This window comes from Coregonus lavaretus, assembly GCF_964263955.1.
Source record: "Coregonus lavaretus genome assembly, contig: HAP1_SCAFFOLD_2775, whole genome shotgun sequence".
Classification (NCBI taxonomy): Eukaryota; Metazoa; Chordata; class Actinopteri; order Salmoniformes; family Salmonidae; genus Coregonus; species Coregonus lavaretus.
In genome coordinates this window covers 16402-40727 of record NW_028158908.1, presented here as the reverse complement: position 1 = coordinate 40727, position 24326 = coordinate 16402, and the positions used below count along the sequence as shown (strand labels likewise).

General features: G+C 51.3%; 2 protein-coding genes across 2 annotated transcripts in view; one reads left to right on the top strand and one right to left on the bottom strand.

Moving 5' to 3' along the window:
• Positions 1 to 6984, bottom strand: part of LOC311123487 (F-box only protein 7-like) — a 37115-nt gene extending 30131 nt beyond the window's left edge. The window contains exons 1-3 of the mRNA XM_084197747.1: positions 6780 to 6984; positions 6138 to 6260; positions 1382 to 1673 (exon numbers count right to left, since the gene is read on the bottom strand). Of these exons, the coding sequence (XP_084053873.1) occupies positions 1382 to 1673; positions 6138 to 6259 (414 nt within the window). The 5' untranslated portion in view covers position 6260; positions 6780 to 6984. The remainder of the gene's footprint in view (positions 1 to 1381; positions 1674 to 6137; positions 6261 to 6779) is intronic.
• A 256-nt stretch (positions 6985 to 7240) lies between these two features.
• On the top strand, positions 7241 to 23181 carry LOC311123488 (RNA-splicing ligase RtcB homolog; the record flags this gene model as incomplete). The annotated part of the gene is made up of 10 exons (XM_084197748.1): positions 7241 to 7413; positions 7668 to 7746; positions 7842 to 7909; positions 8179 to 8278; positions 8365 to 8521; positions 11040 to 11196; positions 13397 to 13556; positions 17991 to 18166; positions 22744 to 22932; positions 23170 to 23181. The coding sequence occupies exons 1-10, from the start codon at positions 7321 to 7323 to the stop codon at positions 23179 to 23181; spliced, it is 1191 nt and encodes a 396-aa protein (XP_084053874.1). The 5' UTR covers positions 7241 to 7320.
• Positions 23182 to 24326: the final 1145 nt, after the last annotated feature.

The window sequence follows — 24326 nt, the reverse complement described above, 5'->3', positions numbered from 1 at the left end:
AGAGATGGTTGTCCTTCTGGAAGGTTCTCCCATCTCTACAGAGGAACTGTAGAGCTCTGTCAGAGTAACCATCAGGTTCTTGGTCACCTCACTGACCAAGGCCCTTCTCCCCCGATTGCTCAGTTTGGCCGGGCGGCCAGCTCTAGGAAGTGTCTTGGTGGTTCCAAACTTCTTCCATTTAAGAATGATGGAGGCCACTGTGTTCTTGGGGACCTTCAATGCTGCAGACATTTTTTTTTACCCTTCCCCAGATCTGTGCCTCGACACAATCCTGTCTCGGTGCTCTACGGACAATTCCTTCGACCTCATGCCTTGGTGTTATCACGTGCTCCGCTAAGGCAGTTATTTACCTTATAACTTGTCCTTGTGGAAAACATTATGTGGGTAAAACAAAGCGCAAATTAAAAAGTACGAATCTCGGAACATCGTAGCACCATTAGGTGCAAAAACTCGACATACCCATGTCGCTGCCCACTTTTTGGAAGCGAACCACTCGATTTCGTCCCTACGTTATATCGGCATCGAACATGTCACCCTCCCTAGGAGAGGGGGTGACCTCGACAACTTATTGTTAAAACGAGAGGCTGCCTGGATCTTTAATTTAAAAGACCCTTGCTCCCTTCGGTCTCAACGTAGACTTTGATCTGAAGCCATTCTTGTGATTATTGTGATTTTGCTGTTCATTGTAAATGTTTGTGGGCCGATGTAGCCAAGTTGTATCTATGATCGTATGCTATCCAAGTTTTTTTGTATGTTCTGTTTATCTGTGAATTAACCAATGATATCAGGCCACACCTGGCCATGATTACAGACACCTGCGTGTGTCCTTTGACACTATATAAACTAGTGACCCGCAGTGTTTGTCATTATACCCTGATGAAGACAGCTTGTCTGTCATAACGTTGGTTATTAGGTTATTAAATTATTTATTATCTGAGCTACTAGAATGTGCAGCTTTCCTTTTTCATTGGTTTTTGCTCTGACATTCACTGTCAACTGTGGGACCTTATATAGACAGGTGTGTGCCTTTCCAAATCATGTCCAATCAATTGAATTTACCACAGGTGGACTCCAACCAAGTTGTAGAAACATCTCAAGGATGATCAATGGAAACAGGATGCACCTGAGCTCAATTTCGAGTCTCATAGCATAGGGTCTGAATACTTTTATTTTGTATAAATTTGCAAAAAAATCGAAAAACCTGTTTTCACTTTGTCATTACGGGGTATTGTGTGTAGATGGATGAGGAAAAAAAATAATGTAATACATTTTAGACTAAGGCTGTAACGTAACAAAATATGGAAAAAAATCAAGGGGTCTGAATACTTTCCCAATGTTCTGTATTGTAATATACTACTGGTGTTAGGAGTCGAGAGCTCACCTCACTGGAGCATTGGGCTGGTGGGGGTACAGCTTGGTACACCCCAGAACTACTGCTGCTACCGCTGGGGGCCTGGCGGGCTGAGGGGGCAGGGGAGGCTGAGGGCACAGCCTGGCGGGCTGAGGGAGCAGGGGCAGCGGAGGGGGCAGAGGCGGCGGAGGGCACAGCCACCAATGGAGGTAGGATGACACAGACCAGGTCCCCAGAGACGATGCCACAGGAGGACAAAGTCTGACCAGAGTCAGATAGAAGATCTGAACCATTCAGGGACAAGGTGAACTCTGTGTCTGGGCTGTTGGGGACAGAGGAGAGTTAGGATCTGAACCATTCAGGGACAAGGTGAACTCTGTGTCTGGGCTGTTGGGGGACAGAGGAGAGTTAGGATCTGAACCATTCAGGGACAAGGTGAACTCTGTGTCTGGGCTGTTGGGGGAAAGAGGAGAGTTAGGATCTGAACCATTCAGGGACAAGGTGAACTCTGTTTCTGGGCTGTTGGGAGACAGAGGAGAGTTAGGATCTGAACCATTCAGGGACAAGGTGAACTCTGTGTCTGGGCTGTGGGGGACAGAGGAGAGTTAGGATCTGAACCATTCAGGGACAAGGTGAACTCTGTTTCTGGGCTGTTGGGAGACAGAGGAGAGTTAGGATCTGAACCATTCAGGGACAAGGTGAACTCTGTGTCTGGGCTGTGGGGGACAGAGGAGAGTTAGGATCTGAACCATTCGGGGACAAGGTGAACTCTGTGTCTGGGCTGTTGGGGACAGAGGAGAGTTAGGATCTGAACCATTCAGGGACAAGGTGAACTCTGTGTCTGGGCTGTTGGGGGACAGAGGAGAGTTAGGATCTGAACCATTCAGGGACAAGGTGAACTCTGTGTCTGGGCTGTTGGAGACAGAGGAGAGTTAGGATCTGAACCATTCGGGGACAAGGTGAACTCTGTGTCTGGGCTGTTGGGGGACAGAGGAGAGTTAGGATCTGAACCATTCAGGGACAAGGTGAACTCTGTGTCTGGGCTGTTGGAGACAGAGGAGAGTTAGGATCTGAACCATTCAGGGACAAGGTGAACTCTGTGTCTGGGCTGTTGGGGGACAGAGGAGAGTTAAGATCTGAACCATTCAGGGACAAGGTGAACTCTGTGTCTGGGCTGTTGGGGACAGAGGAGAGTTAGGATCTGAACCATTCAGGGACAAGGTGAACTCTGTGTCTGGGCTGTTGGGGACAGAGGAGAGTTAGGATCTGAACCATTCAGGGACAAGGTGAACTCTGTGTCTGGGCTGTTGGGGACAGAGGAGAGTTAGGATCTGAACCATTCAGGGACAAGGTGAACTCTGTGTCTGGGCTGTTGGGGGACAGAGGAGAGTTAGGATCTGAACCATTCAGGGACAAGGTGAACTCTGTGTCTGGGCTGTTGGAGACAGAGGAGAGTTAGGATCTGAACCATTCAGGGACAAGGTGAACTCTGTGTCTGGGCTGTTGGGGACAGAGGAGAGTTAGGATCTGGTCAAGTCCCAACCACAATGGGCCATGGGTAAACTTTACAGCATTCGACATGTGACCCTTATACTTTACTAACACACATACACACACACACACACACACACACACACACACACACACACACACACATATATATACACTACCGGTCAAAAGTTTGGACACACCTACTCATTCAAGGGTTTTTCTTTATTTATCTTTGTAGAATAATAATGAAGACATCAAAACTATGAAATAACACATATGGAATCATGTAGTAACCAAAAAAGTGTTAAACAAATCAAAATATATTTTATATTTGAGATTCTTCAAATAGCCACCCTTTGCCTTGATGACAGCTTTGCACACTCTTGGCATTCTCTCAACCAGCTTCACCTGGAATGCTTTCCCAACAGTCTTGAAGGAGTTCCCACATATGCTGAGCACTTGTTGGCTGCTTTTCCTTCACTCTGCGGTCCCAAACCATCTCAATTGGGTTGAGGTCGGGGGATTGTGGAGGCCAGGTTATCTGATGCAGCACTCCATCATTCTCCTTCTTGGTCAAATAGCCCTTACACAGCCTGGAGGTGTGTTGGGTCATTGTACTGTTGAAAAACAAATGATAGTCCCACTAAGCCAAACCAGATGGGATGGCGTATCGCTGCAGAATGCTGTGGTAGCCATGCTGGTTAAGTGTGCCTTGAATTCTGAATAAATCACAGACAGTGTCACCAGCAAAGCACCTCCACACCATAACACCTCCTCCTCCATGCTTTACGGTGGGAAATACACATGCTGAGATCATCCGTTCACCCACACCTTGTCTCACAAAGCCACGGAAGTTGGAACCAAAAATCTCCAATTTGGACTCATCAGACCAAAGGACAGATTTCCACCGTTCTAATGTCAATTGCTCGTGTTTCTTGGCCCAAGCAGGTCTCTTCTTATTATTGGTGTCCTTTAGTAGTGGTTTCTTTGCAGCAATTCGACCATGAAGGCTTGATTCACAAAGTCTCCTCTGAACAGTTGATGTTGATGTGTCTGTGACTTGAACTCTGTGAAACATTTATTTGGGTAGCAATTTCTGAGGCTGGTAACTCTAATGAACTTATCCTCTGCAGCAGAGGTAACTCTGGGTCTTCCATTCCTGTGGCGGTCCTCATGAGAGCCAGTTTCATCATAGCGCTTGATGGTTTTTGCGACTACACTTGAAGAAACTTTCAAAGTTCTTGAAATTGTGACTGACCTTCATGTCTTAAAGTAATGATGGACTGTTGTTTCTCTTTGCTTATTTGAGCTGTTCTTGCCATAATATGGACTTGGTATTTTACCAAATAGGGCTATCTTCTGTATACCACCCCTACCTTGTCACAACACAACTGATTGGCTCAAATGCATTAAGAACAAAATAAATGCCACAAATGAACTGTTCAGAAGGCACACCTGTTAATTGAAATGCATTCCAGGTGACTACCTCATGAAGCTGGTTGAGAGAATGCCAAGAGTGTGCAAAGCTGTCATCAAGGCAAAGGGTGGCTATTTGAAGAATCTCAAATATAAAATATATTTTGATTTGTTTAACACTTTTTTGGTTACTACATGATTCCATATGTGTTATTTCATAGTTTTGATGTCTTCACTATTATTCTACAGTGTAAAAAATTGTAAAAATAAAGAAAAACCCTGGAATGAGTAGGTGAGTCCAAACTTTTGACTGGTACTCCCGCTGTACAATCAACTGTACTCCCGAGTGGCGCAGTGGTCTAAGGCACTGCATCACAGTGCTAGCTGTGCCACTAGAGATCCTGGCTTCGAATCCAGGCTCTGTCGTAGCCGGCCGCGACCGGGAGACCCATGGGGCGGCGCACAATTGGCCCAGCGTTGTCCAGGGTAGGGGAGGGAATGGCCGGCAGGGATGTAGCTCAGTTGGTAGAGCATGGCGTTTGCAACGCCAGGGTTGTGGGTTCGATTCCCACGGGAGGGCCAGTATGAAAAATAAAATAATGTGTGCACTAACTGTAAATCGCTCTGGATTAGAGCATCTGCTATATGACTAAAATGTAAATGTAATGCCAAACTGATCCAGGGCAATTCCACGCTAACGGAATTACTCCGATTTTTCACTTTAAAAATGTATGCCAAACATAAACCATAGATTTCAAAAGTTTAACAAACCATACAACTATGCACAATGACTACTTTGAACAATTTACACAATACATATAAAAACACCACATTTACTGGTAAAACTGCAGATGCCAAGTTTGGTTACAGAATCACCGTAAAATCTCCTTCAGTTTTATTCTGTTAGCAAACTTTGCAGTTCTTCCTCTAAATGTGTTTTTGCAAAATTGTCAGTGGAATTTCTTAAAAGTAGTCCTTGTGCAGAGAGTTGTATGGTTTGTTAAACTTTGAAAATCAATGGTTTTTTGTTCGCCACACATTTTAAAGTCAAAATCTGAGTCAAACAATGGAATTGCCCTTCAGAAACAGAAGGAGAAAGTGTCTGGGTCTAACCTGAGGGGGCCTAACCTGAGGGGGTCTAACCTGAGGGGGTCTAACCTGAGGGTCTAACCTGAGGGGGCCTAACCTGAGGGGGTTTAACCTGAGGGGGTCTAACCTGAGGGTCTAACCTGAGGGGGTTTAACCTGAGGGGGTTTAACCTGAGGGGGTTTAACCTGAGGGGGTCTAACCTGAGGGGGTTTAACCTGAGGGGGTTTAACCTGAGGGGGTCTAACCTGAGGGTCTAACCTGAGGGGGTCTAACCTGAGGGGGTCTAACCTGAGGGGGTCTAACCTGAGGGGGTCTAACCTGAGGGGGTTTAACCTGAGGGGGTTTAACCTGAGGGGGTCTAACCTGAGGGGGTCTAACCTGAGGGGGTCTAACCTGAGGGGGTTTAACCTGAGGGGGTCTAACCTGAGGGGGTTTAACCTGAGGGGGTCTAACCTGAGGGGGTCTAACCTGAGGGTCTAACCTGAGGGGGTCTAACCTGAGGGTCTAACCTGAGGGGGTTTAACCTGAGGGGGTCTAACCTGAGGGGGTCTAACCTGAGGGGGTCTAACCTGAGGGGGTCTAACCTGAGGGTCTAACCTGAGGGGGTTTAACCTGAGGGGGTTTAACCTGAGGGGGTTTAACCTGAGGGTCTAACCTGAGGGGGTTTAACCTGAGGGGGTCTAACCTGAGGGGGTCTAACCTGAGGGGGTTTAACCTGAGGGGGTCTAACCTGAGGGGGTTTAACCTGAGGGGGTCTAACCTGAGGGGGTTTAACCTGAGGGGGTCTAACCTGAGTCCATGTGAAGGCAGAAGGATCTCTCTGATTTGAACGTTGAGCTCTGTCAGAGTGGGCTCCTCTCCCTCCAGCTCCACCCGGTTGGTCTGCTTGTTCATCCGCACACGCAGTTTCATGCTTGGGAGAGAGCGACAGACGCACAGGGTTAGGTAACAAACACACAGAACACGAGCAGACAGGTTAAGGACACAAATTCAATAATTCAGACCCAAGACACTTCATTGTGGTGTTCTCATCACGAATCATTCCTGTCATCTTCCAAAAAACCTTTTCACAAAGTGTCCAACTTTCTGAGCACGATGTCAGTTTTCACAATGAAGTAGAAAACATTTGGCAAAGCCAAGTCACCTCTTTACAGTCGAAATACAGAGCTAGCTAGAATTCTTTCACTTTCATTTCTTGCCAACCGTGTTAAGAAATACTGAATGAAAAGAGCAAAATGGTAACATTCATCAGCGCAACAATGTAGCAGGTGCACTGGCCTAGCAATTCCTACAGTATACAGATATATCATTATGCACAGCACACTATGGTACGGTGGTGTTATTTAGCTACAACAATGCAAACCTAGATGTAGAAGTGCAGCTAGCTGGCTAACTTATCTGGTAGCTAGCTAGCCAGCAGCATTTGACTTACTTTAGTTTAGTTGTTGTCTCTGGTTAACTTATTGCAAGCCTCGGTCATTTCACACCATACATTGCATGTTAACTAAAGAGGTATTAACTGCAAATAGAGATAGTTGAAGATTTCAACGTATTACAACGAGAAGATAGAAGAGGCTTTGACAGTAGCTAGATTGTCAACAATGTTATCAAATAGTTGACTTCAACTACGGAAAGCGATTAGAGTTCTGACTACAACTACGGAACCTCAAAAAGATTAAACACATTTAGGAAAATCATTACCACTAATGTTTTCAAATAAAATGTTGTTCGGATGTTAGGGAACATGTATTTTGTAGGCACGAATATAATATGGTGTTATCCAAGATCAACATTTCAATCCATTCAAAAATATATGTGATTAATTTAAAAACATTTCCAGCTGCGTCATTAATCACGGTTTAAAAAAAAAACGCGTTTTATACGTACGCTTCTGAGTGGTGCCGGAGTTGCAGGACAGAATCAGACACTGCTGAAATATCTGTGACATAAACAGCTAGCTAGATAATCAGATCATGAGTCGATCATACAATGACGAGTTACAATATCTGGACAAGATTGACAAGAACTGCTGGCGAATCAAGAAAGGTTTCGTCCCAAATATGCAGGTGATTAGCTCAACTGACTACATGGAATGAATTAGCTAGCTAGCAAGCTAACTTAGCTAGCTAGCACATGTCCATAGTTTTGCTAGCTTCAGACGTGGCATGCTACTATCCAACTTGATTCTGTTATTGTTGCTGTTGTCTTTTGTGTGTAGATCAGGTGTAGAGCATAGTAGCTACATGAGCTAGCTAACGTGCTAACCTAATATGGCGTGTGGACTTGACAGCTTCATCAAATCATTCCCATTTCATTCCAGGTGGAAGGAGTTTTCTACGTCAACGAGTCCCTGGAGAAGCTGATGTTTGAGGAGCTGCGTAACGCGTGTAAAGGAGGAGGTATAGATCACAATGTAACAGACAAGCAAGGTCCTGTATTGTTTTTGTTGTTGTTGTTGTTGTTGACTGATTGGTTGTTGTGTTATTGTCATCAGGTTTTGGTGGGTTTCTCCCTGCCATGAAACAGATAGGAAACGTTGCAGCCTTGCCTGGAATAGTACACGTAAGTAGAGAACCACTGGTCCGGATCAGGCCTAACTGAAGTCGGGGGGAGATGACGCTAACAACCTTTATCTAACTAGCTATGAACTGACAGGTTGTAATATCTCCAAGGGGCGGTTTCCCAGACACGTATTTAGCCTAGTCATGGACTAAGAAGCACTTTCAATGGAGATTCTCCAGTGAGTTTGCTTTTTAGTCCAGGGTTAGTCTTAACCTGTGTCCAGGAAACCAGGCCTAATAGTTTCCCCCAAACGTCTCTCTCTCCCTCAGAGGTCCATCGGCCTGCCAGACTGCCACTCGGGGTATGGGTTCGCCATCGGAAACATGGCTGCCTTCGACATGAGCGACCCCAACGCTGTCGTATCCCCAGGTACAGAGGACACACGGTTCACACGCCTGTCTCTCTCTGGTGTGGGTTTTGACATTAACTGTAGTGTGTGTGTGTGTGTGATGTAGGTGGTGTGGGTTTTGACATTAACTGCGGAGTGCGTCTGCTAAGGACCAACCTAGACGAGGGAGATGTCCAGCCTGTCAAGGAGCAGCTGGCTCAGGCCCTGTTTGACCACATCCCTGTAGGAGTCGGCTCCAAGGGAGTCATCCCAATGACTGCCAAGTAAGCATCCACCAACACACTGATACCCTGCTGTCTGTAGGCACCAACACACTGAGACCCTGCTGTCTGTAGGCACCAACACACTGAGACCCTGCTGTCTGTAGGCACCAACACACTGAGACCCTGCTGTCTGTAGGCACCAACACACTGAGACCCTGCTGTCTGTAGGCACCAACACACTGAGACCCTGCTGTCTGTAGGCACCAACACACTGAGACCCTGCTGTCTGTAGGCACCAACACACTGATACCCTGCTGTCTGTAGGCACCAACACACTGATACCCTGCTGTCTGTAGGCACCAACACACTGATACCCTGCTGTCTGTAGGCACCAACACACTGATACCCTGCTGTCTGTAGGCACCAACACACTGATACCCTGCTGTCTGTAGGCACCAACACACTGATACCCTGCTGTCTGTAGGCACCAACACACTGATACCCTGCTGTCTGTAGGCACCAACACACTGATACCCTGCTGTCTGTAGGCACCAACACACTGATACCCTGCTGTCTGTAGGCACCAACACACTGATACCCTGCTGTCTGTAGGCACCAACACACTGAGACCCTGCTGTCTGTAGGCACCAATACACTGATACCCTGCTGTCTGTAGGCACCAACACACTGATACCCTGCTGTCTGTAGGCACCAACACACTGAGACCCTGCTGTCTGTAGGCACCAACACACTGATACCCTGCTGTCTGTAGGCACCAACGCACTGAGACCCTGCTGTCTGTAGGCACCAACACACTGATACCCTGCTGTCTGTAGGCACCAACACACTGATACCCTGCTGTCTGTAGGCACCAACACACTGATACCCTGCTGTCTGTAGGCACCAACACACTGATACCCTGCTGTCTGTAGGCACCAACACACTGATACCCTGCTGTCTGTAGGCACCAACACACTGAGACCCTGCTGTCTGTAGGCACCAATACACTGATACCCTGCTGTCTGTAGGCACCAACACACTGATACCCTGCTGTCTGTAGGCACCAACACACTGAGACCCTGCTGTCTGTAGGCACCAACACACTGATACCCTGCTGTCTGTAGGCACCAACGCACTGAGACCCTGCTGTCTGTAGGCACCAAAACACTGATACCCTGCTGTCTGTAGGCACCAACACACTGAGACCCTGGTGTCTGTAGGCACCAACACACTGAGACCCTGCTGTCTGTAGGCACCAATACACTGAGACCCTGCTGTCTGTAGGCACCAACGCACTGATACCCTGCTGTCTGTAGGCACCAACGCACTGATACCCTGCTGTCTGTAGGCACCAACGCACTGAGACCCTGCTGTCTGTAGGCACCAATGCACTGAGACCCTGCTGTCTGTAGGCACCAATGCACTGAGACCCTGCTGTCTGTAGGCACCAATGCACTGAGACCCTGCTGTCTGTAGGCACCAAAACACTGAGACCCTGCTGTCTGTAGGCACCAAAACACTGATACCATGCTGTCTGTAGGCACCAAAACACTGAGACCCTGCTGTCTGTAGGCACCAACACACTGAGACCCTGCTGTCTGTAGGCACCAACACACTGAGACCCTGCTGTCTGTAGGCACCAACACACTGAGACCCTGCTGTCTGTAGGCACCAACACACTGAGACCCTGCTGTCTGTAGGCACCAAAACACTGAGACCCTGCTGTCTGTAGGCACCAAAACACTGAGACCCTGCTGTCTGTAGGCACCAAAACACTGATACCATGCTGTCTGTAGGCACCAATACACTGATACCCTGCTGTCTGTAGGCACCAATACACTGATACCATGCTGTCGGTAGGCACCAATACACTGAGACCCTGGTGTCTGTAGGTGTCTCTGGTGATGCAGGGACCTAGAGGAGGCTGAAGAGATGGGAGTGGACTGGTCCCTGAGAGAAGGCTGTCTAGAGACTATGATAACCTGGTGTCTGTTACAGGGACCTAGAGATGGGAGTGGACTGGTCCCTGAGAGAAGGCTGTCTAGAGACTATGATAACCTGGTGTCTGTTACAGGGACCTAGAGGACGCCCTGGAGATGGGAGTGGACTGGTCCCTGAGAGAAGGCTGTCTAGAGACTATGATAACCTGGTGTCTGTTACAGGGACCTAGAGATGGGAGTGGACTGGTCCCTGAGAGAAGGCTGTCTAGAGACTATGATAACCTGGTGTCTGTTACAGGGACCTAGAGGAGGCTCTAGAGATGGGAGTGGACTGGTCCCTGAGAGAAGGCTGTCTAGAGACTATGATAACCTGGTGTCTGTTACAGGGACCTAGAGGAGGCCCTGGAGATGGGAGTGGACTGGTCCCTGAGAGAAGGCTGTCTAGAGACTATGATAACCTGGTGTCTGTTACAGGGACCTAGAGATGGGAGTGGACTGGTCCCTGAGAGGAGGCTGTCTAGAGACTATGATAACCTGGTGTCTGTTACAGGGACCTAGAGGAGGCTCTAGAGATGGGAGTGGACTGGTCCCTGAGAGAAGGCTGTCTAGAGACTATGATAACCTGGTGTCTGTTACAGGGACCTAGAGGAGGCCCTGGAGATGGGAGTGGACTGGTCCCTGAGAGAAGGCTATGCCTGGGCGGAGGACAAGGAGCACTGCGAGGAGTACGGCAGGATGCTGCAGGCCGACCCCAACAAGGTCTCTTCCAAGGCCAAGAAGAGAGGCCTGCCTCAGGTAACACCACTACCTGACCTGACCCCTGTTCTGGGTCCCAAGTGGCACCCTATTCCCTATATAGTGCACTACTTTAGACCAGAGAATGGCACCCTATTCCTTATATAGTGCACTACTTTAGACCAGAGAATGGCACCCTATTCCCTATATAGTGCACTACTTTAGACCAGAGAATAGCACCCTATTCCCTATATAGTGCACTACTATAGACCAGAGAATAGCACCCTATTCCCTATATAGTGCACTACTTTAGACCAGAGAATGGCACCCTATTCCCTATATAGTGCACTACTTTTTGGTTTGTATGAAGAACTGTAACGATGCTGGGCTTTTCACGCTCAACAGTTTCCCGTGCTATTCTCTGGTCTAAAGTAGTGCACTATATAGGGAATAGGGTGCTATTCTCTGGTCTAAAGTAGTGTACTATATAGGGAATAGGGTACCATTCTCTGGTCTAAAGTAGTGTACTATATAGGGAATAGGGTGCCATTCTCTGGTCTAAAGTAGTGCACTATATAGGGAATAGGGTGCCATTCTCTGGTCTAAAGTAGTGCACTATATAGGGAATAGGGTGCCATTCTCTGGTCTAAAGTAGTGTACTATATAGGGAATAGGGTGCCATTCTCTGGTCTAAAGTAGTGCACTATATAGGGAATAGGGTGCCATTCTCTGGTCTAAAGTAGTGCACTATATAGGGAATAGGGTGCCATTCTCTGGTCTAAAGTAGTGCACTATATAGGGAATAGGGTGCTATTCTCTGGTCTAAAGTAGTGCACTATATAGGGAATAGGGTGCCATTCTCTGGTCTAAAGTAGTGCACTATATAGGGAATAGGGTGCCATTCTCTGGTCTAAAGTAGTGCACTATATAGGGAATAGGGTGCTATTCTCTGGTCTAAAGAAGTGCACTATATAGGGAATAGGGTGTCATTCTCTGGTCTAAAGTAATGCACTATATAGGGAATAGGGTGCCATTCTCTGGTCTAAAGTAGTGCACTATATAGGGAATAGGGTGTCATTCTCTGGTCTAAAGTAATGCACTATATAGGGAATAGGGTACCATTCTCTGGTCTAAAGAAGTGCTCTATATAGGGAATAGGGTGCCATTCTCTGGTCTAAAGTAGTGCACTATATAGGGAATAGGGTGCCATTCTCTGGTCTAAAGTAGTGCACTATATAGGGAATAGGGTGTCATTCTCTGGTCTAAAGTAATGCACTATATAGGGAATAGGGTGCCATTCTCTGGTCTAAAGTAGTGCACTATATAGGGAATAGGGTGCCATTCTCTGGTCTAAAGTAGTGCACTATATAGGGAATAGGGTGCCATTCTCTGGTCTAAAGTAGTGCACTATATAGGGAATAGGGTGCCATTCTCTGGTCTAAAGTAGTGCACTATATAGGGAATAGGGTGCCATTCTCTGGTCTAAAGTAGTGCACTATATAGGGAATAGGGTACCATTCTCTGGTCTAAAGTAGTGCACTATATAGGGAATAGGGTGCCATTCTCTGGTCTAAAGTAGTGCACTATATAGGGAATAGGGTGCCATTCTCTGGTCTAAAGTAGTGCACTATATAGGAAGGTGATCGTAATGTTTTGTACACTCAGTGTACAGGTAATAAAATACCTTTTGACTGCCTCAGGTAACCGCTCCGGCCTCCCCGACCCTCTCCCTCAAACTAGTGTCGTAGCATACTGTTTCACAACAGCCAAATGGAGCCATTTAGGTTTTTCTAATTAAAGGGGCAATCTGCAGTTTTAAACAATAACAAAGCAGGGACCCCACCACTGATTTGAGTAAATAGCTGAGGGATGGATCTGGAGAAATGTAAACACTCTCAAATTCATAAACGGAGCTATGGATGCAAGGACTGGCCATCCACGATATCAACATTATAGCTTTAGCCATGGTTTGAGGCTATATATACTGTTTGTTTACAAACCAGAGTAAAACAAGCATATGTTTCGGCTTCTGATGGGGTACGACAGTTGAACTAAGCTCGTGAGGTATTTATAAGTTATAGCCTGAAATAATCCATTTCATTAATTTATAAATCCCCCAAAAATTGATGTTGCAACTGCAGATTGCCCCTTTTTTCAAGAGCGTTTCAAGTCAAGGCAGAGTTTCTGTTGTCTCTGTATTATGGGTCAATAATGAGCTCTTCTTATTCCATTGTATTCTATCTGTATTGTATTGTTCCAGCTGGGTACTCTGGGGGCGGGGAACCACTATGCAGAGATCCAGGTTGTGGATGAGATCTATAATGACTACGCTGCTAAGAAGATGGGCATCGACCACAAGGGGCAGGTGTGTGTGATGATCCACAGTGGCAGCAGAGGGCTGGGGCACCAGGTGGCTACAGGTAGGACTGCTCTCTACCCACGTTGGAAATATGGCTTTTTCCTCTTTGTTTTTCGTTTTTAACATTTGTCTGCTTTGTCTGTAACATGGTCACTGGTCTGTAACGTGGTCACTGGTCTGTAACGTGGTCACTGGTCTGCTTTGTCTGTAACATGGTCACTGGTCTGTAACGTGGTCACTGGTCTGTAACGTGGTCATTGGTCTGTAACGTGGTCACTGGTCTGCTTTGTCTGCAACGTGGTCACTGGTCTGCTTTGTCTGTAACGTGGTCACTGGTCTGTAACATGGTCACTGGTCTCCTTTGTCTGTAACGTGGTCACTGGTCTGTAACGTGGTCACTGGTCTGTAACGTGGTCACTGGTCTGTAACGTGGTCACTAGTCTGCTTTGTCTGTAACGTGGTCACTGGTCTGTAACGTGGTCACTGGTCTGTAACGTGGTCACTAGTCTGCTTTGTCTGTAACGTGGTCACTGGTCTGTAACATGGTCACTGGTCTGCAACGTGGTCACTGGTCTTCTTTGTCTGTAACGTGGTCACTGGTCTGCTTTGTCTGTAACGTGGTCACTGGTCTGCTTTGTCTGTAACGTGGTCACTGGTCTGTAACATGGTCACTGGTCTCCTTTGTCTGTAACGTGGTCACTGGTCTGCTTTGTCTGTAACGTGGTCACTGGTCTGTAACGTGGTCACTGGTCTGTAACGTGGTCACTAGTCTGCTTTGTCTGTAACGTGGTCACTGGTCTGTAACATGGTCACTGGTCTCCTTTGTCTGTAACGTGGTCACTGGTCTGCAACATGGTCACTGGTCTGCTTTGTCTGTAACGTGGTCACTGGTCTGCTTTGTCTGTAACGTGGTCACTGGTCTGCAACGTGGTCACTGGTCTGCTTTGTCTGTAACGTGGTCACTGGTCTGCTTTGTCTGTAACGTGGTCACTGGTCTGTAACATGGTCACTGGTCTCCTTTGTCTGTAACGTGGTCACTGGTCTGTAACGTGGTCACTGGTCTGCTTTGTCTGTAACGTGGTCACTGGTCTGTAACGTGGTCACTGGTCTGTAACGTGGTCACTAGTCTCCTTTGTCTGTAACGTGGTCACTGGTCTGTAACGTGGTCACTGGTCTGCTTTGTCTGTAACGTGGTCACTGGTCTGTAACGTGGTCACTGGTCTGCTTTGTCTGTAACATGGTCACTGGTCTGCTTTGTCTAACGTGGTCACTGGTCTGTAACGTGGTCACTGGTCTGCTTTGTCTGTAACATGGTCACTGGTCTGTAACGTGGTCACTGGTCTGCTTTGTCTGTAATGTGGTCACTGGTCTGTAACGTGGTCACTGGTCTGCTTTGTCTGTAACGTGGTCACTGGTCTGTAACGTGGTCACTGGTCTGTAACGTGGTCACTGGTCTGTAACGTGGTCACTGGTCTGTAACGTGGTCACTGGTCTGCTTTGTCTGTAACGTGGTCACTGGTCTGTAACGTGGTCACTGGTCTGCTTTGTCTGTAACATGGTCACTGGTCTGTAACGTGGTCACTGGTCTGCTTTGTCTGTAACATGGTCACTGGTCTGTAACGTGGTCACTGGTCTGCTTTGTCTGCAACGTGGTCACTGGTCTGCTTTGTCTGTAACGTGGTCACTGGTCTGTAACGCGGTCACTGGTCTGCTTTGTCTCTAACGTGGTCACTGGTCTGCTTTGTCTCTAACGTGGTCACTGGTCTGCTTTGTCTCTAACGTGGTCACTGGTCTGCTTTGTCTGTAACGTGGTCACTGGTCTGTAACGCGGTCACTGGTCTGCTTTGTCTCTAACGTGGTCACTGGTCTGCTTTGTCTGTAACGTGGTCACTGGTCTGTAACGTGGTCACTGGTCTCCTTTGTCTGTAACGTGGTCACTGGTCTGTAACGCGGTCACTGGTCTGCTTTGTCTCTAACGCGGTCACTGGTCTGCTTTGTCTCTAACGCGGTCACTGGTCTGCTTTGTCTCTAACGTGGTCACTGGTCTGCTTTGTCTCTAACGTGGTCACTGGTCTGCTTTGTCTGCAACGTGGTCACTGGTCTGCTTTGTCTCTAACGTGGTCACTGGTCTGCTTTGTCTGTAACGTGGTCACTGGTCTGCTTTGTCTGTAACGTGGTCACTGGTCTGTAACGTGGTCACTGGTCTGTAACGTGGTCACTGGTCTGCTTTGTCTGTAACGTGGTCACTGGTCTGCTTTGTCTGTAACGTGGTCACTGGTCTGCTTTGTCTGTAACGTGGTCACTGGTCTGTAACGTGGTCACTGGTCTGTAACGTGGTCACTGGTCTGCTTTGTCTGTAACGTGGTCATTGGTCTGTAACGTGGTCACTGGTCTGTAACGTGGTCACTGGTCTGTAACGTGGTCACTGGTCTGCTTTGTCTGTAACGTGGTCACTGGTCTGCTTTGTCTGTAACGTGGTCACTGGTCTGCTTTGTCTGTAACGTGGTCACTGGTCTGTAACGTGGTCACTGGTCTGTAACGTGGTCACTGGTCTGCTTTGTCTGTAACGTGGTCATTGGTCTGTAACGTGGTCACTGGTCTGCTTTGTCTGTAACATGGTCACTGGTCTGTAACGTGGTCACTGGTCTGCTTTGTCTGTAATGTGGTCACTGGTCTGCTTTGTCTGTAACATGGTCACTGGTCTGTAACATGGTCACTGGTCTGTAATATGGTCACTGGTCTGCAACGTGGTCACTGGTCTGCGTTGTCTGTAACGTGGTCACTGGTCTGCTTTGTCTGTAACGTGGTCACTGGTCTGCTTTGTCTGTAACGTGGTCACTGGTCTGTAACGTGGTCACTGGTCTGCTTTGTCTGTAACGTGGTCACTGGTCTGTAACGTGGTCACTGGTCTGTAACGTGGTCACTGGTCTGCTTTGTCTGTAACGTGGTCACTGGTCTGTAACATGGTCACTGGTCTGCTTTGTCTGTAACGTGGTCACTGGTCTGTAACGTGGTCACTGGTCTGCTTTGTCTGTAACGTGGTCACTGGTCTGTAACGTGGTCACTGGTCTGCTTTGTCTGTAACGTGGTCACTGGTCTGTAACGTGGTCACTGGTCTGTAACGTGGTCACTGGTCTGCTTTGTCTGTAACGTGGTCACTGGTCTGTAACGTGGTCACTGGTCTCCTTTGTCTGCAACGTGGTCACTGGTCTGCTTTGTCTGTAACGTGGTCACTGGTCTGCTTTGTCTGTAACGTGGTCACTGGTCTCCTTTGTCTGTAACGTGGTCACTGGTCTGTAACGTGGTCACTGGTCTGTAACGTGGTCACTGGTCTGCTTTGCTGCACGGTGTATCACTCTTATCTTGGTCAGGTTGTTGTAAAAGATAATGTGTTCTCAATGACTTCCCTGGTTAAATAAAGGTAAAAATGCATTTGGAAAATACTCAGACCCCTTGACTTGTTCCACATTTTGTTACTTTACAGCCTTATTCTAAAATGGATAAAAAATATGTTTCCTCATCAATCTACACACAATACCCCGTACTGTTTTTAGAAATATAACATTTCCATAAGTATTCAGACCCTTTACTCAGTACTCTGTTGAAGCACCTTTGGCAGCGATTACAGCCACAAGTCGTCTTAGGTATGACGCCACAAGCTTGGAACACCTGTATTTGGGAGTTTCTCCCATTCTTCTCTGCAGATCCTCTCAAGCTCTGTCAGGTTGGATGGGGAGCGTCGCTGCACAGCTATTTTTAGGTCTCTCCAGAGATGTTCGATCGGGTTCAAGTCCGGTCTCTGGCTGGGCCACTCAAGAAAATTCAGAGACTTGTCCCGAAGCCACTCCTGTGTTGTCTTGGCTGTGTGCTTAGGGTTGTTGTCCTGTTGGAAGGTGAACCTTCGCCCCAGTCTGAGGTCCTGAGCCCTCTGGAGCAGGTTTTCATTAAGGATCTCTCTGTACTTTGCTCCGTTCATCTTTCCCTCAATCCAGACTTGTTTTTCAACAGGACAATGACCCAAAATACACCTCCAGGCTGTGTAAGGGCTATTTGACCAAGGAGAGTGATGGAGTGCTGCATCAGATGACCTGGCCTCCACAATCACCCGACCTCAACCCAATTGAGATGGTTTGGGATGAGTTGGACCGCAGAGTGAAGGAAAAGCAGCTAACAAGTGCTCAGCATATGTGGGAACTCCTTCAAGACTGTTGGAAAAGCATTCCTCATGAAGCTGGTTGAGAGATTACCAAGAGTGGGCAAAGCTGTCATCAAGGCAAAGGGTGGCTACTTTGAAGAATCTCAAATCTAAAATATAGTTTGATTTGTTTAACACTTTTTTGGTTACTACATGATTCCATATATGTTATTTCATAGTTTTGATGTCTTCACTATTATTCTACAATGTAGAAAATAGTAAAAATAAAGAAAAACCCTTGAATGAGTAGGTGTGTCCAAACTTTTGACTGGTACTGTATATATATATATATTCTGGTAGATGCCCTGGTTGCCATGGAGAAGGCGATGAAGCGAGACCAGATCCAGGTGAACGATCGTCAGCTGGCGTGCGCCCGCATCTTTTCAGAGGAGGGACAGAACTACCTGAAAGCAATGGCTGCCGCCGGCAACTATGCCTGGGTCAACCGATCCTCCATGACCTTCCTCACACGACAGGTAACTAACTAACCCTAACTACACCTGAGACGGGTAACTAACTAACTACACCTGAGACGGGTAACTAACTAACTACACCTGAGACGGGTAACTAACTAACTACACCTGAGACGGGTAACTAACTAACTAACTACACCTGAGATGGGTAACTAACTAACTAATTACACCTGAGACGGCTAACTAACTAACTAACTAACTACACCTGAGACGGGTAACTAACCACACCTGAGCTAGTATGTATGTGTGAGAGAGAGCTAGACCAGGGGTATTCAACTCTTACCCAACGAGGTCTGGAGCCTGCAGCTTTTCTGTTCTACCGGATCATTCATTACACCACCTGGTGTCCCAGGTCTAAATCAGTCCCTGGTTAAAGGGGAATCACCCACCTGGTGTCCCAGGTCTAAATCAGTCCCTGGTTAGAGGGGAATCACCCACCTGGTGTCCCAGGTCTAAATCAGTCCCTGGTTAAAGGGGAATCACCCACCTGGTGTCCCAGGTCTAAATCAGTCCCTGGTTAAAGGGGAATCACCCACCTGGTGTCCCAGGTCTAAATCAGTCCCTGGTTAAAGGGGAATCACCCACCTGGTGTCCCAGGTCTAAATCAGTCCCTGGTTAAGGGGGAATCACCCACCTGGTGTCCCAGGTCTAAATCAGTCCCTGGTTAAAGGGGAATCACCCACCTGGTGTCCCAGGTCTAAATCAGTCCCTGGTTAAGGAGGAATCACCCACCTGGTGTCCCAGGTCTAAATCAGTCCCTGGTTAAAGGGGAATCACCCACCTGGTGTCCCAGGTCTAAATCAGTCCCTGGTTAAAGGGGAATCACCCACCTGGTGTCCCAGGTCTAAATCAGTCCCTGGTTAAAGGGGAACAATGAAACAAAGCAGTGGAACTGGCTTCAAGGTCCAGAGTTGAGTTGGAGGGATCTATAGTATATACACTCCCTGCTCTGAGTTCTAAGGTGGATCCCCTACTCCCTAGCCCCTAACACCTAATCTGTAAAACCTACTCCCTGCTCCCTAGCCCCTAGCCCCTGCTCCCTAGCCCCTGCTCCCTAGCCCCTGCTCCCTAGCCCCTGCTCCCTAGCCCCTACTCCCTACTCCCTAGCCCCTAGCCCCTGCTCCCTAGCCCCTGCTCCCTAGCCCCTGCTCCCTAGCCCCTGCTCCCTAGCCCCTGCTCCCTAGCCCCTGCTCCCTAGCCCCTGCTCCCTAGCCCCTGCTCCCTGCTCCCTAGCCCCTAGCCCCTGCTCCCTAGCCCCTGCTCCCTAGCCCCTGCTCCCTGCTCCCTAGCCCCTAGCCCCTGCTCCCTAGCCCCTGCTCCCTAGCCCCTGCTCCCTAGCCCCTGCTCCCTAGCCCCTGCTCCCTAGCCCCTGCTCCCTAGCCCCTGCTCCCTAGCCCCTGCTCCCTAGCCCCTGCTCCCTGCTCCCTAGCCCCTAGCCCCTGCTCCCTAGCCCCTGCTCCCTAGCCCCTGCTCCCTGCTCCCTAGCCCCTAGCCCCTGCTCCCTAGCCCCTGCTCCCTAGCCCCTGCTCCCTAGCCCCTGCTCCCTAGCCCCTGCTCCCTAGCCCCTGCTCCCTAGCCCCTGCTCCCTAGCCCCTGCTCCCTGCTCCCTAGCCCCTAGCCCCTGCTCCCTAGCCCCTGCTCCCTAGCCCCTGCTCCCTAGCCCCTAGCCCCTGCTCCCTGGCCGCTAGCCCCTGCTCCCTAGCCCCTACTCCATGCTCCCTAGCCCCTGCTCCCTAGCCCCTGCTCCCTAGCCCCTAGCCCCTGCTCCCTAGCCCCTAGCCCCTGCTCCCTAGCCCCTAGCCCCTGCTCCCTAGCCCCTAGCCCCTGCTCCCTAGCCCCTGCTCCCTAGCCCCTAGCCCCTGCTCCCTGGCCGCTAGCCCCTGCTCCCTAGCCCCTAGCCCCTGCTCCCTAGCCCCTGCTCCCTAGCCGCTAGCCCCTGCTCCCTAGCCCCTAGCCCCTGCTCCCTAGCCCCTGCTCCCTAGCCCCTAGCCCCTGCTCCCTAGCCCCTAGCCCCTGCTCCCTAGCCCCAGCCCCTGCTCCCTAGCCCCTAGCCCCTGCTCCCTAGCCCCTGCTCCCTAGCCCCTGCTCCCTAGCCCCTAGCCCCTGCTCCCTAGCCCCTGCTCCCTAGCCCCTAGCCCCTGCTCCCTAGCCCCTGCTCCCTAGCCCCTGCTCCCTAGCCCCTGCTCCCTAGCCCCTGCTCCCTAGCCCCTAGCCCCTGCTCCCTAGCCCCTGCTCCCTAGCCCCTGCTCCCTAGCCCCTGCTCCCTAGCCCCTGCTCCCTAGCCCCTGCTCCCTAGCCCCTGCTCCCTAGCCCCTGCTCCCTAGCCCCTGCTCCCTAGCCCCTGCTCCCTGCTCCCTAGCCCCTAGCCCCTGCTCCCTAGCCCCTGCTCCCTAGCCCCTGCTCCCTAGCCCCTAGCCCCTGCTCCCTGGCCGCTAGCCCCTGCTCCCTAGCCCCTACTCCATGCTCCCTAGCCCCTGCTCCCTAGCCCCTGCTCCCTAGCCCCTAGCCCCTGCTCCCTAGCCCCTAGCCCCTGCTCCCTAGCCCCTAGCCCCTGCTCCCTAGCCCCTAGCCCCTGCTCCCTAGCCCCTGCTCCCTAGCCCCTAGCCCCTGCTCCCTGGCCGCTAGCCCCTGCTCCCTAGCCCCTAGCCCCTGCTCCCTAGCCCCTGCTCCCTAGCCGCTAGCCCCTGCTCCCTAGCCCCTAGCCCCTGCTCCCTAGCCCCTGCTCCCTAGCCCCTAGCCCCTGCTCCCTAGCCCCTAGCCCCTGCTCCCTAGCCCCAGCCCCTGCTCCCTAGCCCCTAGCCCCTGCTCCCTAGCCCCTGCTCCCTAGCCCCTGCTCCCTAGCCCCTAGCCCCTGCTCCCTAGCCCCTGCTCCCTAGCCCCTAGCCCCTGCTCCCTAGCCCCTGCTCCCTAGCCCCTGCTCCCTAGCCCCTGCTCCCTAGCCCCTGCTCCCTAGCCCCTAGCCCCTGCTCCCTAGCCCCTGCTCCCTGCTCCCTAGCCCCTGCTCCCTAGCCCCTGCTCCCTAGCCCCTGCTCCCTAGCCCCTGCTCCCTAGCCCCTGCTCCCTAGCCCCTGCTCCCTAGCCCCTGCTCCCTAGCCCCTAGCCCCTGCTCCCTAGCCCCTGCTCCCTAGCCCCTGCTCCCTAGCCCCTAGCCCCTGCTCCCTGGCCGCTAGCCCCTGCTCCCTAGCCCCTACTCCATGCTCCCTAGCCCCTGCTCCCTAGCCCCTGCTCCCTAGCCCCTAGCCCCTGCTCCCTAGCCCCTAGCCCCTGCTCCCTAGCCCCTAGCCCCTGCTCCCTAGCCCCTAGCCCCTGCTCCCTAGCCCCTGCTCCCTAGCCCCTAGCCCCTGCTCCCTGGCCGCTAGCCCCTGCTCCCTAGCCCCTAGCCCCTGCTCCCTAGCCCCTGCTCCCTAGCCGCTAGCCCCTGCTCCCTAGCCCCTAGCCCCTGCTCCCTAGCCCCTGCTCCCTAGCCCCTAGCCCCTGCTCCCTAGCCCCTAGCCCCTGCTCCCTAGCCCCAGCCCCTGCTCCCTAGCCCCTAGCCCCTGCTCCCTAGCCCCTGCTCCCTAGCCCCTGCTCCCTAGCCCCTAGCCCCTGCTCCCTAGCCCCTGCTCCCTAGCCCCTAGCCCCTGCTCCCTAGCCCCTGCTCCCTAGCCCCTGCTCCCTAGCCCCTGCTCCCTAGCCCCTGCTCCCTAGCCCCTAGCCCCTGCTCCCTAGCCCCTAGCCCCTGCTCCCTAGCCCCTGCTCCCTAGCCCCTGCTCCCTAGCCCCTCCTGTAGATCTGAGAGGATTGGATAGGTGGAAGCAATATTTCCAGTTCCAACCAGTCAACCGGAAGATGAAGGTGTTTCCATACTGCTTCTATTTTACCAGTCCTCTCAGACCTGGAGTGGGTAGGGTAGTGGGCCATTTTTGGAATTCAGCAATAGTGGATATCAATGCCTCTGTTTCCCTCAGTGTAACGTCTCCATGTCTCTGTTTCCCTCAGTGTAACGTCTCCATGTCTCTGTTTCCCTCAGTGTAACGTCTCTGTTTCCCTCAGTGTAACGTCTCCATGCCTCTGTTTCCCTCAGTGTAACGTCTCCATGTCTCTGTTTCCCTCAGTGTAACGTCTCAATGTCTCTGTTTCCCTCAGTGTAACGTCTCCATGTCTCTGTTTCCCTCAGTGTAACGTCTCCATGCCTCTGTTTCCCTCAGTGTAACGTCTCTGTTTCCCTCAGTGTAACGTCTCCATGTCTCTGTTTCCCTCAGTGTAACGTCTCCATGTCTCTGTTTCCCTCAGTGTAACGTCTCCATGCCTCTGTTTCCCTCAGTGTAACGTCTCCATGCCTCTGTTTCCCTCAGTGTAACGTCTCCATGCCTCTGTTTCCCTCAGTGGAACGTCTCCACGCCTCTGTTTCCCTCAGTGTAACGTCTCCATGTCTCTGTTTCCCTCAGTGTAACGTCTCCATGTCTCTGTTTCCCTCAGTGGAACGTCTCCATGTCTCTGTTTCCCTCAGTGTAACGTCTCTGTTTCCCTCAGTGGAACGTCTCCATGTCTCTGTTTCCCTCAGTGTAACGTCTCCATGTCTCTGTCAATGTCTCCTTCAGGCGTTTGCTAAGGTGTTCACCACCACTCCTGATGACCTGGACATGCATGTGATCTACGACGTGTCTCATAACATCGCCAAGGTGGAGGAGCACATGGTGGATGGGAAACAGAAGACTCTGCTGCTGCACCGCAAGGGATCCACCCGGGCCTTCCCCCCCCACCACCCTCTCATCCCTGTAGACTACCAGGTAACTCCCCCCCCCCCCCCACCCTCTCATCCCTGTAGACTACCAGGTAACCCCCCCCAACCACCCTCTCATCCCTGTAGACTACCAGGTAACTCCCCCCCCCCCCCCCCCCACACCACCCTCATCCCTGTAGACTACCAGGTAACCCCCCCCCCCCCCCCCCCCCCCCACCACCCTCTCATCCCTGTAGACTACCAGGTAACTCCCCCCCCCCCCCCCACCCTCTCATCCCTGTAGACTACCAGGTAACCCCCCCCAACCACCCTCTCATCCCTGTAGACTACCAGGTAACTCCCCCCCCCCCCCCCCCCACACCACCCTCATCCCTGTAGACTACCAGGTAACCCCCCCCCCCCCCCCCCCCCACCACCCTCTCATCCCTGTAGACTACCAGGTAACTCCCCCCCCCCCCCCCCACCACCACCCTCTCATCCCTGTAGACTACCAGGTAACTCCCCCCCCCACCACCCTCTCATCCCTGTAGACTACCAGGTAACTCCCCCCCCCACCACCCTCTCATCCCTGTAGACTACCAGGTAACTCCCCCCCCCCCCCCCCCACCACCCTCTCATCCCTGTAGACTACCAGGGAACTCCCCCCCCCCCCCCACACCACCCTCTCATCCCTGTAGACTACCAGGTAACCCCCCCCCTACCACCCTCTCATCCCTGTAGACTGCCAGGTAACCCCCCCCCCCCACCACCACCCTCTCATCCCTGTAGACTACCAGGTAACTCCCCCCCCCCACCACCCTCTCATCCCTGTAGACTACCAGGTAACCCCCCCCCCCCCACCACCACCCTCTCATCCCTGTAGACTACCAGGTAACTCCCCCACCCCCCCACCACCCTCTCATCCCTGTAGACTACCAGGTAACTCCCCCCCCCCCACCCCCCCACCACCCTCTCATCCCTGTAGACTACCAGGTAACTCCCCCCCCCCCACCCCCCCACCACCCTCTCATCCCTGTAGACTACCAGGTAACTCCCCCCAACCCCCCACCACCCTCTCATCCCTGTAGACTACCAGGTAACTCCCCCCCCCCCCCCCCCCCCCACACCACCCTCTCATCCCTGTAGACTACCAGGTAACTCCCCCCCCCCCCCCCCACCACCCTCTCATCCCTGTAGACTACCAGGTAACCCCCCCCCCCCCCCCCCCCCACCCCACCCCACCACCCTCTCATCCCTGTAGACTACCAGGTAACCCCCCCCCCCCACCACCACCCTCTCATCCCTGTAGACTACCAGGTAACCCCCCCCCCCCCCCCACCACCCTCTCATCCCTGTAGACTACCAGGTAACCCCCCCCCACCACCACCCTCTCATCCCTGTAGACTACCAGGTAACTCCCCCACCCCCCCACCACCCTCTCATCCCTGTAGACTACCAGGT